We start from the raw sequence: 14,201 nt of genomic DNA on the forward strand, positions 1-14,201 counted from the left end.
GTTGGAGAAAGATAAATATCACATGATCTCACTCATATGTGGGATATAATGATCAACATAATTTGATGAACAAAAATAGATCCAGAGACAAATGGCAGGGGAGGTGGGGTGGGGGGAGGTTAGAGAGCAACCCAAGGACTTGTGTGCATGCATATTAGCATAACCAATGGACACAGACACTGGGGCGGTGGGGGCTTGCCCTTGGGAGTGGGAGTGGTTGTGGCGGGGGGGGGGGGGGAGGGTCAATCGGGGAAAAAGGAGACAAATGTAAAACTTTAGACAATAAAAAAAAAACACCTCTTCAACATATTTCAATTTATCTAAAACCCAGTAGTGATTTGACTTCGTAGCGCTCACTCCTAATTCAGGATTATTCAGTGTTTTCTTCCCTTAAAACACTGCTTCCAATCTCCAGCTTTCACAGTAATTTGATGGCAGACAAACCCGTGGACCACCATCTTCTCCCTGTTCTCAGGGAGGGAACTGTCTGTGGGAGGAAAGGAATTCCAGGTGGGTTTGGCTGCTGCCCACCTACGGCTAAGTTCACACCCGTTTCCCAGCTTCAATACACAGTCTACAAGCTCTGAAAACAAGCACGCGTGCTTTGCTGGGCGTGATGGGACGTGGGTGGTGAGAAATGAACCCTACATCTCTCACCCTCCCCTCTCACAGGGATATTCTCATTTGGTTATATTAGAATTTGTTACGGCTTTGCCACTAACTTAAGCACACAAAAAAACGATGACTTGCAATAAACTGGATGATACAATTCTTTTTATTTGGCAATAAATTCCGTATCTGGTAACGTAAGCTCAACATTCAGAATAAATAGCAAATTCACATTCAGAATAAATAGTAGGTGAACCTAGTTTGCATTTACTGTGCCTGCGATCGTACAGGCACAATTAGTCATTCTACTACATGATTAGAAAACAGTTTCCGACGTCAGCTTCGGGCCACGGTGCCGGGAAAGAGCAGAGGGCTGCTGTGGGCGGGGGCTCCCCGGGAAGCAGACGCGCTGAGACGGAGGTTCACGGGCAGGGAGTTTACAGGGTGTGCTCTGGGGCCCACACCTGGGGAGGGAAGGGAGGTGAAGGGGAGGGAAGGGAGGTGAAGGAAGGGAGTTGCTCAGAGGATGGGTGTGACCTCGCCCATCCGAGACAGGGCTTCTCAGCAGGGCCCACAGCTGAAGGGTTACGTGGGAAGCCATGCCATCCCCCAAGACGAGCACAGTCACAGACCACTACAATAAGAGGTATATTCAACTAGTGCTAGTGGCCGAGCCCGGCAGCTGGGACACCCCACGATGCCGTGCTGGGAACACAGTATGTCACCACTGGCCACAGGAGTGCATATGCCCCGCGCCAGCTCCGAGGGGACAGAGCGCACTTTCCTGCTGCCCGTGCCACTACCAGGCTGTTCGTCTGCACGCTTTCTTAGTTACAGGAGGGCTTGCGAACTACGGCCCGAGGGCCAACGGCAGCCTGCAGCTGATTTTATAAACCACGTTGTAATAGGACAGAGCTGCGTCCATGCCTAGAGTAGTGGCAACAGAAGATGGCCCGCGAAGCTGAAAATCTGTTTGGTGACCCCGCATTAAAGAATCTTCCCTCCCTTTCCTTCCCTTAACCCATTTAGGGTGTCAGAGGTTAGCTGGCCTTGGAGCTAGGCTCCCAAATGCTAAGGAAAATAAAAGAGGAAAGAAGGAAATTGGCACACAAGGAAACTGGTAAGAGGGCAAAACACACGCTCCCCAGGAGTTGAACAGGGCAGTCAGGGCACGCTGCCTCTGGCCACATTCGGTCTCAGAGCACTCTAGACGAGGGCCCCCCAGTGGGTCTTTGGCAGCCAATGAGCACTGGGCCGAGTGGAACTCAATGCGATATTGAGCACAGCTCTCGACTGCGTCAAGGGCCTTTGGGGAGGAAGAGAGAGGAAAAGCCATTTAGTTCATCCAAAGCTAAATTAGTAGGAGGAAAGATTCCTTTCCATTTCTCCTCCGCAATAATGAAGAGGGCCGATGCAGTCAAAGCAACTAGTAATTTAATCTGAGCCGGCCCCAGTCAGTAACAGGTGGTTTATGTTACGCGGCACTAATGGCCTCAGCAGGAAATGAAGCTGAAGAGCATATGAGAGAGAGAGAGAGAGAGAGAGAGAGAGAGAGAGAGAGAGAGAGAGAGAGAGAGAGGCTATGTTAGGAGGAAAGTGGGAGCTCTGAGCCAAACTCCTAAAATACTTTAAAAACAAAAGCTAGGTTTCCTTATAGAAGCAATTCTGGAAAAGCAACGGTGCAGGTCCCCTCCAAGGCGACCTGCTGCGGGTCCCCTGCGCCCCGCGTCCAGCTGGCATGGACTGCCCCTGGACTATGAATTTTTGTGCACCTCATTCTTAGAAAATCAGTCTAACCCATGCTACACGTGAGAATATTTTTTAAACGTGCAAACTAATTTTATTCTGTTCGCTTTCCAAATGGCTACTTTTGAAGGGTGCAAAACAGACCCACTTCCCTTGGACCAACAGGCTTTCACCAGGGTGAGCCCCGGAGGACAAAAGGGAAAGAACAGAATGCCCCGTGCAGTGTGCCCAGGCCCGGCTGAGTCATGACGACGACGGAGCACAGACCCGGAGGCTGCCCTACCCCTGCTGCTGGCCCGGGAGCGCATGGGTCTGCCAGGCACACGCTCGGGGGCCCTGCTGAGACAGATGCCAGGCCTCTGGCACGTGGCAGATCTCAGCACGGCCATGTCTGATGGCCCACAGACCGAAACCTTAATTGGTAATAAATTGTGAAATTCATAATTCATACCCAGCAAATGTGTTTCTCCCCTGAGGCTTGGCTCACCCAGCCTAGACATCCACGAAAGCAGGATTTACAAGTCTACTTCATTCTGGAGTACACAAACACCTGTGACTGGCCCCACGAGACAGCCGATGAACACCTGATTAGACAGACACTAAGAGATTTTTAAAAACAGTAGTAACTACTTCCTCACTCAGCTCCCCGAAGTGAAGCCGAAAGCACCAGCGCGTCCTTGGAGGCCCCAACACGAGCAGCTCCGGGCCTCCACCTGCACCCCCTAAATGCCAGTCAATTCTGATGCTTAAAGCACCTGGGAGCTAACAAACAGTAAACAAAAGGCCTACCCACCCCCACAAAGAAACGGACCACTGTGTTTATAATGAAATTTAGCCGGAAAAAAAGGGGCCTAGCTGATGGGGCCTCCTGGGTCTACGGGGTCACCGTCACTATCATAGTTAAACACAAGGAAATGCCACAGTAAAATCCCACCCTAACAAGCAGCATTGCAAAGCACGCTCCAGAACTCGTGTGCTCCCTGCATTCTGGCAGGCAGCTGTGGCATGCCAAGCTAGCCTTTGGTCAATAGCTGGGTCTGCTATTCACTGCCATAAAAACGCTGTTAGTAAGCACTCTCCGCAAGCCCCTCCCTGCACCTGCCGTGCATCAGGTTTAAAACGTATCCTTACAAAGACATGAGAAATACTCAGTTACCCAAGTCATTTCTAACCCCTTTTCTCTTAGTTTCAATGCCCTTTATGCTCCCCCACCTTAAATACAGACACCTAAAAAAAACGCCCCCCCCCCCCCAAGTCCACAATAGCCCGCACGCACGCACACACAGGCAGCAGGAAAGGAAGAAAGCTAAGGGGAGCAGAGGGTGGGAGCCAGCCAGGCGGTGAGGCCACCGCCCCCTCCCCTGATGGATGCAAGCCCCCACCTCCCCGATAATCCAGGGGGAGGCAGCATGTCTGTTGCCTCAAGAAAGGGATGGTTTCTGATAATGCCTACATTTTAGCAACACAACCCAGGGAGGGGACCGGCATTTCACCGCAAGGACTTTTTTGTTTGTTTGTTTCGTTTTTCTGTCCTCCAATGAGCACCTCAAACCAACACTCGGGTGGCATTTTCAGAGGACCCACCCCCAAGCGTTGGCTCTGAGCGCTTGTTGCTCACAGCCTTACCCCACAGTCTGTTCTGCCAGCTGGACATGTGACCAGGCGCCCTTCTCGCCTTCTCCGGGGAAAGGAGCGAGCCCCCCATCACCTGTGGCGCCTGTCCTTCCCCGGGATGGGATGGGGCACAGGAAGCGGAGACGGAGGACAAGCCAGGGCGAAGGACTTGCACCTTCCCTTGTTCTTTCTCTTTTCTTCCAACGGATGCACCGGAACGCCAAAGCCCTGGGACCAAAGGGCTGGGGGATCCCGCTGTCTGGGGGTCATCTCTGCCACTTATGCTGCTGCAGAGGCCACTACACCATCTGCTTTCTGGGAGCAGTGTCGCTGCACACCACAGATCGGCGCCCTTCATTCCCGATGCACCCTGGGAATGCTCCCTGTTTTCCAGGGAAGAGGCCGGGAGTTTCTCCTGCTGGAAATGGGAGATGGCATCGGAAGTCCCCCCTGGCCCAGGAAAACCGACACCAGTGACAGCACCTCGGTCAACGAGAGGACTGATCACCGTTTCCCGTGAAGCCTGCCACTCGGCCCGAGGGGAGCAGGAAGGGGGACGGGGACACGCTGGCTTCCGTCTCGACCACCCGGGGTGTATCCTCCGGAAGGTCCGAAATCAATATCAAGAGGCGACTCTGTGTCTTTTCCAAAAGCAACACTCGTATCCACGCAAGGCCAGCCCCTTGGTGTCCCCCGGGGCTGGGCCGGGGCCGGGGCCGTGTGTGGCCTTGTCCCCAGGAGGGCACGGTCACTTGGCCTGGGCCGCCTGCAGGAGGGGCAGCCTGCAGGTGGGGGGCCCGGCCGACCAGGCGGGAAGCTCGTGCTGCAGCGGAGTCCTCCTGGGGTAGAACGTGTGGCTGACGTCGTAGTTCAGCAGGCAGCTCAGGGACGCCATGTAGATGTCGGCAAACCGCGACAGGCGCCTCAGGAAGTAGGTGGGGTTCTGGTCTGTGCGGAACAAGCTTCCGAAGTGGGCGTTGAAGAAACCTTTGTTCATTTCTCTGAAGAAGCGAGAAGAGAGGGGTGCGGCAGACAATGATTCAGAAGAGTTCCAAGGTACTGAAACCAAAATCACCGTTCCATAGGACTCACTTGGGAGGAAAACCGTCTGTCCACCCGTCCATCCAAATGACGACCACACCTCCCCCTGAGGCCCCCGAGAGCACGGTTTGAGGCTGCAGGGTTCCTGTGTCTGCCCCTCTACACCTACACACCACACTCGCAGACAGAAGGAGAAAAGCAGGAACTGCTTCTAAAGCTACACAGAGAGACGTGGAATGTTCCAGTCTCCAAAACGCCCTCATCTATAGAATGGGATCAAGACCCCCCTTTTTACAAGGTTACAGCAAAAACTGGGTCAGGTAAGAAAAACAGCCCTAGCCGGTTTGGCTCAGTGGGTAGAGCGTTGGCCTGCGGACCGAAGGGTCCCGGGTTCGATTCCGGTCAAGGGCACATACCTCGGTTGCAGGTTTCTCCCCGGCCCGGGCCCTGGTCGGGGCTCGTGCAGGAGGCAACCAATCGATGTGTTTCTCTCACATCGATGTTTCTCTCTGTCTTTCCCTCTCTCTTCCACTCTCCCTAAAAAAATAGATGGAAAAATGTCCTCAGGTGAGGATTAAAAAAAAAGAAAAGACAGAAAAATAAAAGCGTACTGTAAACTCTGAAGTACTTTTGATGCTTAGGAAATGAAGAATTCTTTTGTAGTGATGTAAGGAAGTCTCCACCATCCCTTACTCGGCTTCAAACACCTCACTGCCTCCTGGAAGCCTAGGTCGGTGGTCAGCAAACTCATTAGTCAACAGAGCCAAATATCAACAGTACAACGATTGAAATTTCTTTTGACAGCCAAATTTTTTTAAACTTAAACTATATAGGTAGGTACACTGTTATTAACTTAATTAGGGTATGTGGTATTTTGTGGAAGAGCCACACTCAAGGGGCCAAAGAGCCGCATGTGGCTCTCGAGCCGCAGTTTGCCAACCACTGGCCTAGGTGACAAGCATTTTGCAAGGTTGTTCACCCCACCCCAGGCTCTAAGCCCCTGCAGGTGGACACATGTGCATGTGTGTGTAAATCAACACGCATCACACGTCCACAGAATAAGCACACTGTCTGATGGCTGGGACCCCTGGACACAGAATATTCCAGCAAAATGGCTAAATACCATTCGACTGTTAATCAGTTGCAGAAACAGCAAAAAATATAATCATTTACACAACGGTGTGATAAAGGCCACTGGCTGGTCATAGCGGTCTGTCCTCAACCAGTGACAGAGGTTGACAACCAAAAAGCAGAAAATTAAAAGAACTCAACTAGGTCTGTGGGTGGAGTGACATAAATATTTAACTTTTACTTAAAAAATCTCATTGAGCCCTAGCCAGTTTGGCTCAGTGGAAAGAGTGTCAGCTGAGGGCTGAAGGTTCCCCGGCTCGATTCCAGTCAAGGGCATGTGCCTGGGTTGCAGGCTCCAGGAGGGGCCTGCAGGAGGCAGCTAATCAATGATTCTCTCTCATCATTGATGTTTCTTTCTCCCTCTCCCTTTCCTTTCCTCTCTGAAAGCAATAAAAATATATATCTATTTTTTTTAAATCTCATTGAGATGTAAAGTTGTTAGAAACTCAAAATCAAAGCAATAATTTCTGGCGGATGAAATGGTTCCTTTATCTAATAATCAGGTCCCTGGAGTGCAGGGGACAAGGGGCCCAGAATCAAATCACAGTACTTGCCCATCACCCTCTCACCCAACACTTTTCCCCCCAATGTTAGATAATTGAATTCGAATATGCCAAGCCCCTGAGAGGGATGAGTCAGTACACCCAGGCTTCGGTAGCCCGAGGGAGGGGCTCCGTCCCTCTCCGTGCCCAGGCAGGGACTGCTCCTTCCAGCCTTAGAGGCAGACAGCTGCGCCCAGGGCAGGGGCGGCCACGCACAGAGCAGAAGTGAGCCTGTAACCAGTGTCCACACAGCACATCCTCCAGGGGCCTCCTGAATAACCATCCCCTGAAGACACACACCCGCCAAACTTTCCCGGGAGCAGGCGGGCATTCACCAGTCAACACAACCACACTGAGTGCGGGCACATCCCGGAAACAGCCATGGTTACGGATGAGCGCCAGGGCTGGACGGGCCCCAGGAATTCACCGTGGTGCCGGGCCCGCCTCCAACACTGTCCCGGGAGCCACGCTGTGCGGCCAGCATCACCAACACGGGGCCCCCGGCTGCCCACATGGGAAAGCCAAGCAGGCGGGTTGGCAAGGCAGGCTCCTCCTCCCCGGGCCTTCACATCAGATGGGGCCTGGCAGGGAAGGTGGAATCAAGATACGGACGTCTGTTTAGGTGAGAGACGTAAGAGCACGTTTGTTCGGTTTTAAAAAAAAAGAAACAAAAAAATGCAAGGGCAGGAGGTGTGCGGGAGGTCACTGCTGTCACACATCACTCACGGACAGCGGAGGGGTGGGTGGCTCTGGCCACGGGCGGTCAGTCATGCCTGGGAGCTAAAAAGGGCGTCTGGAAGTATGCCTGGGCCAGGGGTGGGCGTGTCCAGGTGGCGGACGCCCTATGTTCAGGACGGGGTGCTCTTACCTCATCTCCTTCCTCTCCCTTTTCCACTCCTGCAAAACCAGCTGGGACTCCGCATCTCTGTGCACCTGCAGGACACAAGCCAATTACTGAGAATGTTCTGGATGCAAATAAACTCAGTAGGTAATAAGAATTTTTAGTGGGCAGCTTTCCTCGTGGCCAAATTTTACTCAAATCTGAGAGATGGGCACTTGCATGAAATAATACATTTTCAGACTTCCCAGTTGCAGCCCTCCCTTCTTTACCAAAATAGTTTTGAATGTCCAACAACAGAAACCTGGTTTAACAAATGAAACTGGATATTATGAAGATATTAAACAAGGCCTCTATTAAAGTAGATAGTATTGTTAAAGGCTATGTATAAACATGCGCATGTAACTACATAAAGTCTATGTGTATACTGTAATTATGTGTATACTGTATATATGTGTATATTATATATATGTGTATACTGTATATATGTATATACTATATATATGTGTAATGTATTCATTACACATGTTGTTTTTTAATCCTCCCCCAAGGATATTTTTTCCATTGGTATTTTTTTTGTTTGTTTGTTTGTTTGTTTAGAGAAAGTGAAGGGAAGGGAGGATGGGCAGAGAAACATCAATGGGAAACACATCAATTGGTTGCCTGCTGCATGTACCCCAACTGGGGCCAGGGATCAGCCTGCAACCAAGGTACATGCTCTTGACTGGGAATTGAACCCATGACCCTTCGGTCTGCGGGCTGATTGTCTAAACACTGAGCCAAAACCAGCCAGGGCCATTACACATATGCATTACCTATATGAACATACTTAATACACACCACCTATCACATGATGTACATATTATGCACATACATCAACATAAAAATGGCAGGTAAGTGGAAATAACAGGTATATCCACTAATTGGAAGCACCTGAAAATATGTGCATATATTAAGAAATTAACATAAAATATTTCCTTTAATTGATACAAGGGTAGTAGAATTATAATTTGTTTTACGCTGCTGTCTTCCTTAATATTGTATTATTTTTTTAAATGTTTAATGGAAAATAATGTTTTTGTAAAAGGCAAAAAGGTAAAGCACCTCAACCAGATGGAAAAGCAGAGAATTCTCTGGTTGGGCTGAAATAGGAGCAAAGGCACCAAGAACATGGCAACTGCCCACAACCTAACAATGGAATCTCTCAAGTCTCCCTGCGAGGCTCCTGTGGCCGAACAGGAACGCTCAGCCAGAATCAGAGGCGCGTGTGACCGCAGGGGACAGGTGGCTCCCTGCCCTTCACAGTCACGGGGCAGCCTCAGGGCCCGGAGGAAAAGACCAAACAAACCATCTGCTTCTGACGTGGGAGCCAAGGCCCTTCTGTTTACCACGTCTGCCCAGCTCACCAGCTTGGCCAGCAGGCACCCGCTCAGGGTCTCTGCCACTCAGACAAAACCCTGAGCTTGCAATCTGGGTTTCTTGCCCAACACCACTGCCTACACCAGCAGGAAGCAGCTACACTGAATGACCACTGGCCGTGTCCCTGGAGACCGGAAGGCTGGCCCGGCACTTCTGGGGGTGTTAATGGTTTTGTGAGAATAGTTTTGATTAGCTTTCACATTTTAATTAACAAATTACTCACTATAGAATTTAAACTCTACAACGTACGTGACTAGATCAAAAATCTGTAGAGTGTCACAAGTAATTTATTTAGACATATACATATACTAGAGGCCTGGTGCATGAAAATTCATGCACTAGAGTGGGGTGTCTAGAGCCTACCCCCTCTCATAGTCCAGGAACCCTCAGGGGCAGGAGGCAACCTGGTGATCAGGGGAAGGCGATGCTCCCATCACACCTCTGCTGCTGCCACTGCCAGCAGCGCAAGCCTCAGCCCGGCCCTGGTTACCTGTGCCTTGGGTGGCCCTGGGCAGCTGGGCAGCTGCCATCGAGGTTTGCCTGCGCCTCGGGCTGGCCCTGGGCAGCTGAGGGGCTGAGGGGACTGGGGGACTCCAGAGGCAGGCCTGGGTGCAGGACCAGCCTTGCTGCATGCCTGCCACCCTGGTGGGGCTGAGGGGACTGGGCACAGCCATTTGTGGCAGTGGGCGCTGCCATCATTGAGGGTGGGGCAGTCAATTAGCATATTCCCTCCTTATTGGCTGTGGGCACCATCATCTTTGAGGGTGGGGCAGTCAATTAGCATATTCCCTCCTTATTGGCTGTGGGCACAGCCATCTTTGAGGGCGGGGCAGTCAATTAGCATATTCCCTCCTTATTGGCTGTGGGCACAGCCATCTTTGAGGGCGGGGCAATTAGCATATTCCCTCCTTACTGGCTGTGGGCACAGCCATCTTTGAGGGTGGGCAGTCAATTAGCATATTCCCTCCTTATTGGCTGTGGGCGCCATCATCTTTGCAACGGCATTAGGGTCAATTAGCATATTCCCTCTTTATTAGATAGGATCTGTATATACACATGCATATACATACATATATGTATACGTACACATGCATATTACTGTATGACCTTTGCACAGACTTGAGGCTACATTAACCTAGAATCGATGCCTTTTGTTTTTAGAAAACCATCTCACAGACAAGCACGGGCAGGAAACAGAATGAGTCCTTGTCAGAGAAGAGTCAAGAACCAATGGAGCCGGAGCACGGGGAAGCAGGACCGAGCAGTGCGGGCCGCGTGCTCTGCAATGTGGGCACCCTGGAGTGAGGGCCTGGCCTGCCACCTCTCGCAGCTCTGCCTGAGCTCACACAGGCTGCCAGCTGGGCCAGGCAAGACAGTTCCCTGGCCATTTCCAAAGCGGGCTGGCAGGCCGCGGGCAGAGGCTGCAGGTACGTTAGCCAAGAGAGCAGCATCCATGCCCCTTATCCTGAAAGAGTCGGCCCTCACGCTGAGAGGGCTGAAGGCCTGGCCAGCAGAACCAAGCGAGAAAGCGAGGTGCCTCATGAGCTGGGAGGGGCGTCTTCACAGGCCAGGAAATCACCACGAAAAACAACAAAGCTGAGTATGTGACTTATGGGAAGAAAAAACCAGCGCTGCTCTCCAGTGAGCCAGCCAATTGTAGGTATTATCTTCAAAAGCAAGTGGAGACTGCACCCAGGGGCCCTGACTCTTGCTTTGAGACGTTCCAGTAAGCTGTGGTGCCTCGCCTGAGTGTTCATTCCACAGGACCTTTCATTATACAGAAAAGGAAACTGAGGCCCAGGCGGAGAAGACCACTGCAGGCTAATGGCAGAAGCAGGACCAGACCCAAACGAAGGCAGAGGCTCTCAAGTCCCACCCCCACAGGACATCTCCCAAAGCGGCTGCGGTGGGAGTGAGGCCCCTGGAACTCCAGACAGAGGAACGTAAATGAAGGCCTTTTTCTCCAAATGGCTTTGGGGGCGTTGAGAAAGGTCTCTTCGGGGAAACTGGCAAAACTCTTAGGGGCAAAAAAATCCCGGTAATTATGCTGCAGGATGACTTATGCCTCATACTTTATAACCACAATTAAATAGAGACTATCTAAAGAAACACTGGCCAAGTGCACCAACTTCAGGCTTACCGAAAAAGGAGGAGAGAAAGAAATCTCAAACCTGCATTCGCTCCAGTAACCCGGTCAGCGTCTGCAGCCAGGTCATGGTCTGGATGTACTGTTCCGTGTTCATGATTCTGAGCTCAGACCGTAACTCTGGGATGATGGCACCAGTCCTCCAGCCGTGCTTCAGGGTCAAGTCCTGCTCGCAAAGATCACAGAGAGTCAACATTCATCTCGCTGGACTTTAAGTCATGGCATGCCCTGTCCCAGACACAACAGGCGCTCAGTGAATTACTTTTTAATTGTAATGGTTAGTTATTAACCAAGCCCAATTCAATGAATTACATGCCATTAAACCCAAGTTAGCCTAGGGCTTTGATCATTTCACCCCAAGAAAATTTCTGTTCTGGAAATAACTGCTGTAAGTCACAGCCCTTGCAGACACTCAGGGTCTGGAATCATTATCCACGGCCTGTAAAACCACTATTAGGTCGGGGCAGAAAGAGGCTGGGCCACGACACTATTCATCCACAGACGGCGGGGGAACACCCCCTGGGCGCCAGGCCTAGCGGGTCATGGGGAACCGTGGAATACCCGACTTGGAATGATCACACAACATACACACACGTGACCACAGTTTTCATCCAAATATTATAACCCTATGAGCTGACAATAGGCCAAGCGACCTGATGTCAGTGATGTCCCAGAAAACCTAAGATACGCAATCGCTGTGCTAAAAGGTCATTCATTTTCTCATCTGGCAAATATTTATCAAGGACTATGTGCCAGGCCCAGTTCTACAAACTGAGGATAACACAATGAGCAAAAACTGACACATCCCTGCCCTCCTCGTGGGAAATACAAATGACAAGTAAGCAAGTAAATGCACAATGCCAAGTGGTCTTAGTAAATTCTGAAAGGCTGAAATCGTAAAAAAAAAAAAAAAAAAGCATCTTTTCTGCTCAGAAGGAATGAAACTACAACTCAACAGCAGAAGAAAGAACTGGAAAATTCACAACCACGTGGAAATTGAACAACACTCTCAATCAATGGGTCAAAGAAGAGATCACAAGGGAGATTAGAAAATATCTCGAGGCAAATCAAGATGCAAACACCCAGACCTACGGGTGCTGCAAAGGCCATGCTGAGGCTGAGATCTGCAGCTATAAACACCGACATTAAAGAAGGCCTCAAATCACCTAACTGTGTATCTTAGGGAACTAGGAAAAGTAAACTAAAAGTTAGCAGAAGGAAAAAATAAAGATTAGATCAGAGATAGAAAATGGAAAAAAAAAAAATCAACAAAACCAAGAGTTGGTTCTTCAAAAAGATCAACAGAATTGACAAACCTTTAGCATAACGAAGAAAAAAGAGAGGAAACTCAACTTAGTAAAATCAGAAATTTAAGTGGTGCCATTACTACTGATTCTACAGAAATAAACAGGTTTAAAAAGAGTACTCTGAGCTACTGTATGCCAACAACTTTTGGATAACCTAGATCAGTGGTCGGCAAACTCAGTCAAGAGAGCGGCAAACGGCGACCACTGACCTAGATGAACGGACATTCCTAGAAACACACACCTGCGAAGACTGAATCACTGGGAAACGGGAAATCTGACAGGCCTCTAACTAGTAAGGAGACTGGATTAGTAATCCAAACACTTCCAACCAAGCCAAGCCCACCAGATGGCTTCCCTGGTGAATTCTACCAAACACTTGAAGATGAGTTAACATCATCCCTCTCCAACTCTCTCCACAACCAAAGAGGAGGAAGTACTTCCTAACTCGCTCTGAAGGGCAGTATACAGTATCTCATCAGGGCCCGAAGACCCCACCTAGCAAGAGGCAAACACCCGTGATGATGCCATGTCACACGGCTAGACATTCTGGGAGTGCGGACATCCTGATAGTAACACTTTATACTTCTAGTTTATTAAGCACTTTTATACACATTAATCTTCGTTCCCTTTTTACAAATGAGGAGCTTGAGGGCAGTGTTCAAGGTCACACAGCTAGTAAACAGTAGAACTGGGGTAAAAACTACCGTCTTCTAATCTGAGCCCAAGGTTCCTTCCACTAGACCTCAACCCACAGACAGAGGGGACTACGCAGGTGTGTGCAGGAGGCACCTGGGAAGGTTTCACTACACTCACAGGCGCTGGGACCGACCCGTCTAGCTCCAATTACATATTGTTCCAACTACAGGTTCAAGCACAGTTCAAGGCCTGCAATCTCCTCTAGTCGTTCCAATGGCACGAGAAGCCTCGTTTTCACTTCAGGGCTGTTTCCAGGAAAGGTGGGTTTTTAACGCCTCCAAAGCGACAGGCTGGCAACGGAGCCCTGACTGATGTCTCAGGCCTTTATGCTGCAGTTGTGTGGTTCTGACACATGGATAAATTGAAAAGGAAAGAGCACTGGCATTTATTTCTTACCATTACTTAAATGGAAAGATTTTCTGATTAAACTCTGAGTCAACTGCTAACTTCCATCATTTCCCCCCCAAAAAAAATGTGTCTTTTTCATGACTGATCCATCCTGTTCTATAAAATGTAAGACATTAAAAATGTGACCTACTCCTCGCTTTAAGAAAGCATAAAAATGGTCTTAACCAAAAGAGAAATTCCTTAGTAAGTGGGACTAACACGTCTGTCCCCCAATGAAGAAATAGAAAAAAAAGGCTCCTCTCACCGCCAGGTCACTGTATATATGGTCACCAAAATACAACACTTTGGATCCTCTCCATCCAGTAAGCTTCAAAAATTCATACAAATTGCCCTGCAATAAGGAAAATACAGATATTATCTCCTGTGACAGGTAGAAGCCCTTGTATAACCCATGGCCCAAAATACCTTTTTTTTTTTAACTTCAAACAAGTTATTTTGCTTTTATAACTTATTTTAAATAACAGAATAGAAAGATAAAAACATCTTAGTGTGAAACCTTTCAGGCCTTTCTTCTAAGTCAGATGTGCTTTTCAAAAAGGGTTCATATTGTATATGCCTCTTTGGGACCATCTATTTACACTTAGCAGGCTATGACTGTCTTCCCAGGTCAAATATTGACCTGCCAGGTAATTCCATTCCTGAGAAGCACCACAATCCATTTTACAAATTCCCTGGTATCATTTACTTTGCTATCTATTTTGTAT

General features: G+C 49.4%; 1 protein-coding gene across 1 annotated transcript in view; it reads right to left on the minus strand.

The window, feature by feature from the left end:
* Positions 1 to 3,618: 3,618 nt before the first annotated feature.
* Positions 3,619 to 14,201, minus strand: part of NT5DC3 (5'-nucleotidase domain containing 3) — a 42,084-nt gene continuing 31,501 nt past the window's right edge. Inside the window, exons 11-14 of the mRNA XM_054719412.1 lie at positions 13,742 to 13,828; positions 11,112 to 11,252; positions 7,552 to 7,616; positions 3,619 to 4,970 (exon numbers count right to left, since the gene is read on the minus strand). Of these exons, the coding sequence (XP_054575387.1) occupies positions 4,718 to 4,970; positions 7,552 to 7,616; positions 11,112 to 11,252; positions 13,742 to 13,828 (546 nt within the window). The 3' untranslated portion in view covers positions 3,619 to 4,717. The remainder of the gene's footprint in view (positions 4,971 to 7,551; positions 7,617 to 11,111; positions 11,253 to 13,741; positions 13,829 to 14,201) is intronic.

Source organism: Eptesicus fuscus, chromosome 7 (assembly GCF_027574615.1).
Source record: "Eptesicus fuscus isolate TK198812 chromosome 7, DD_ASM_mEF_20220401, whole genome shotgun sequence".
Taxonomy (NCBI): domain Eukaryota; kingdom Metazoa; phylum Chordata; class Mammalia; order Chiroptera; family Vespertilionidae; genus Eptesicus; species Eptesicus fuscus.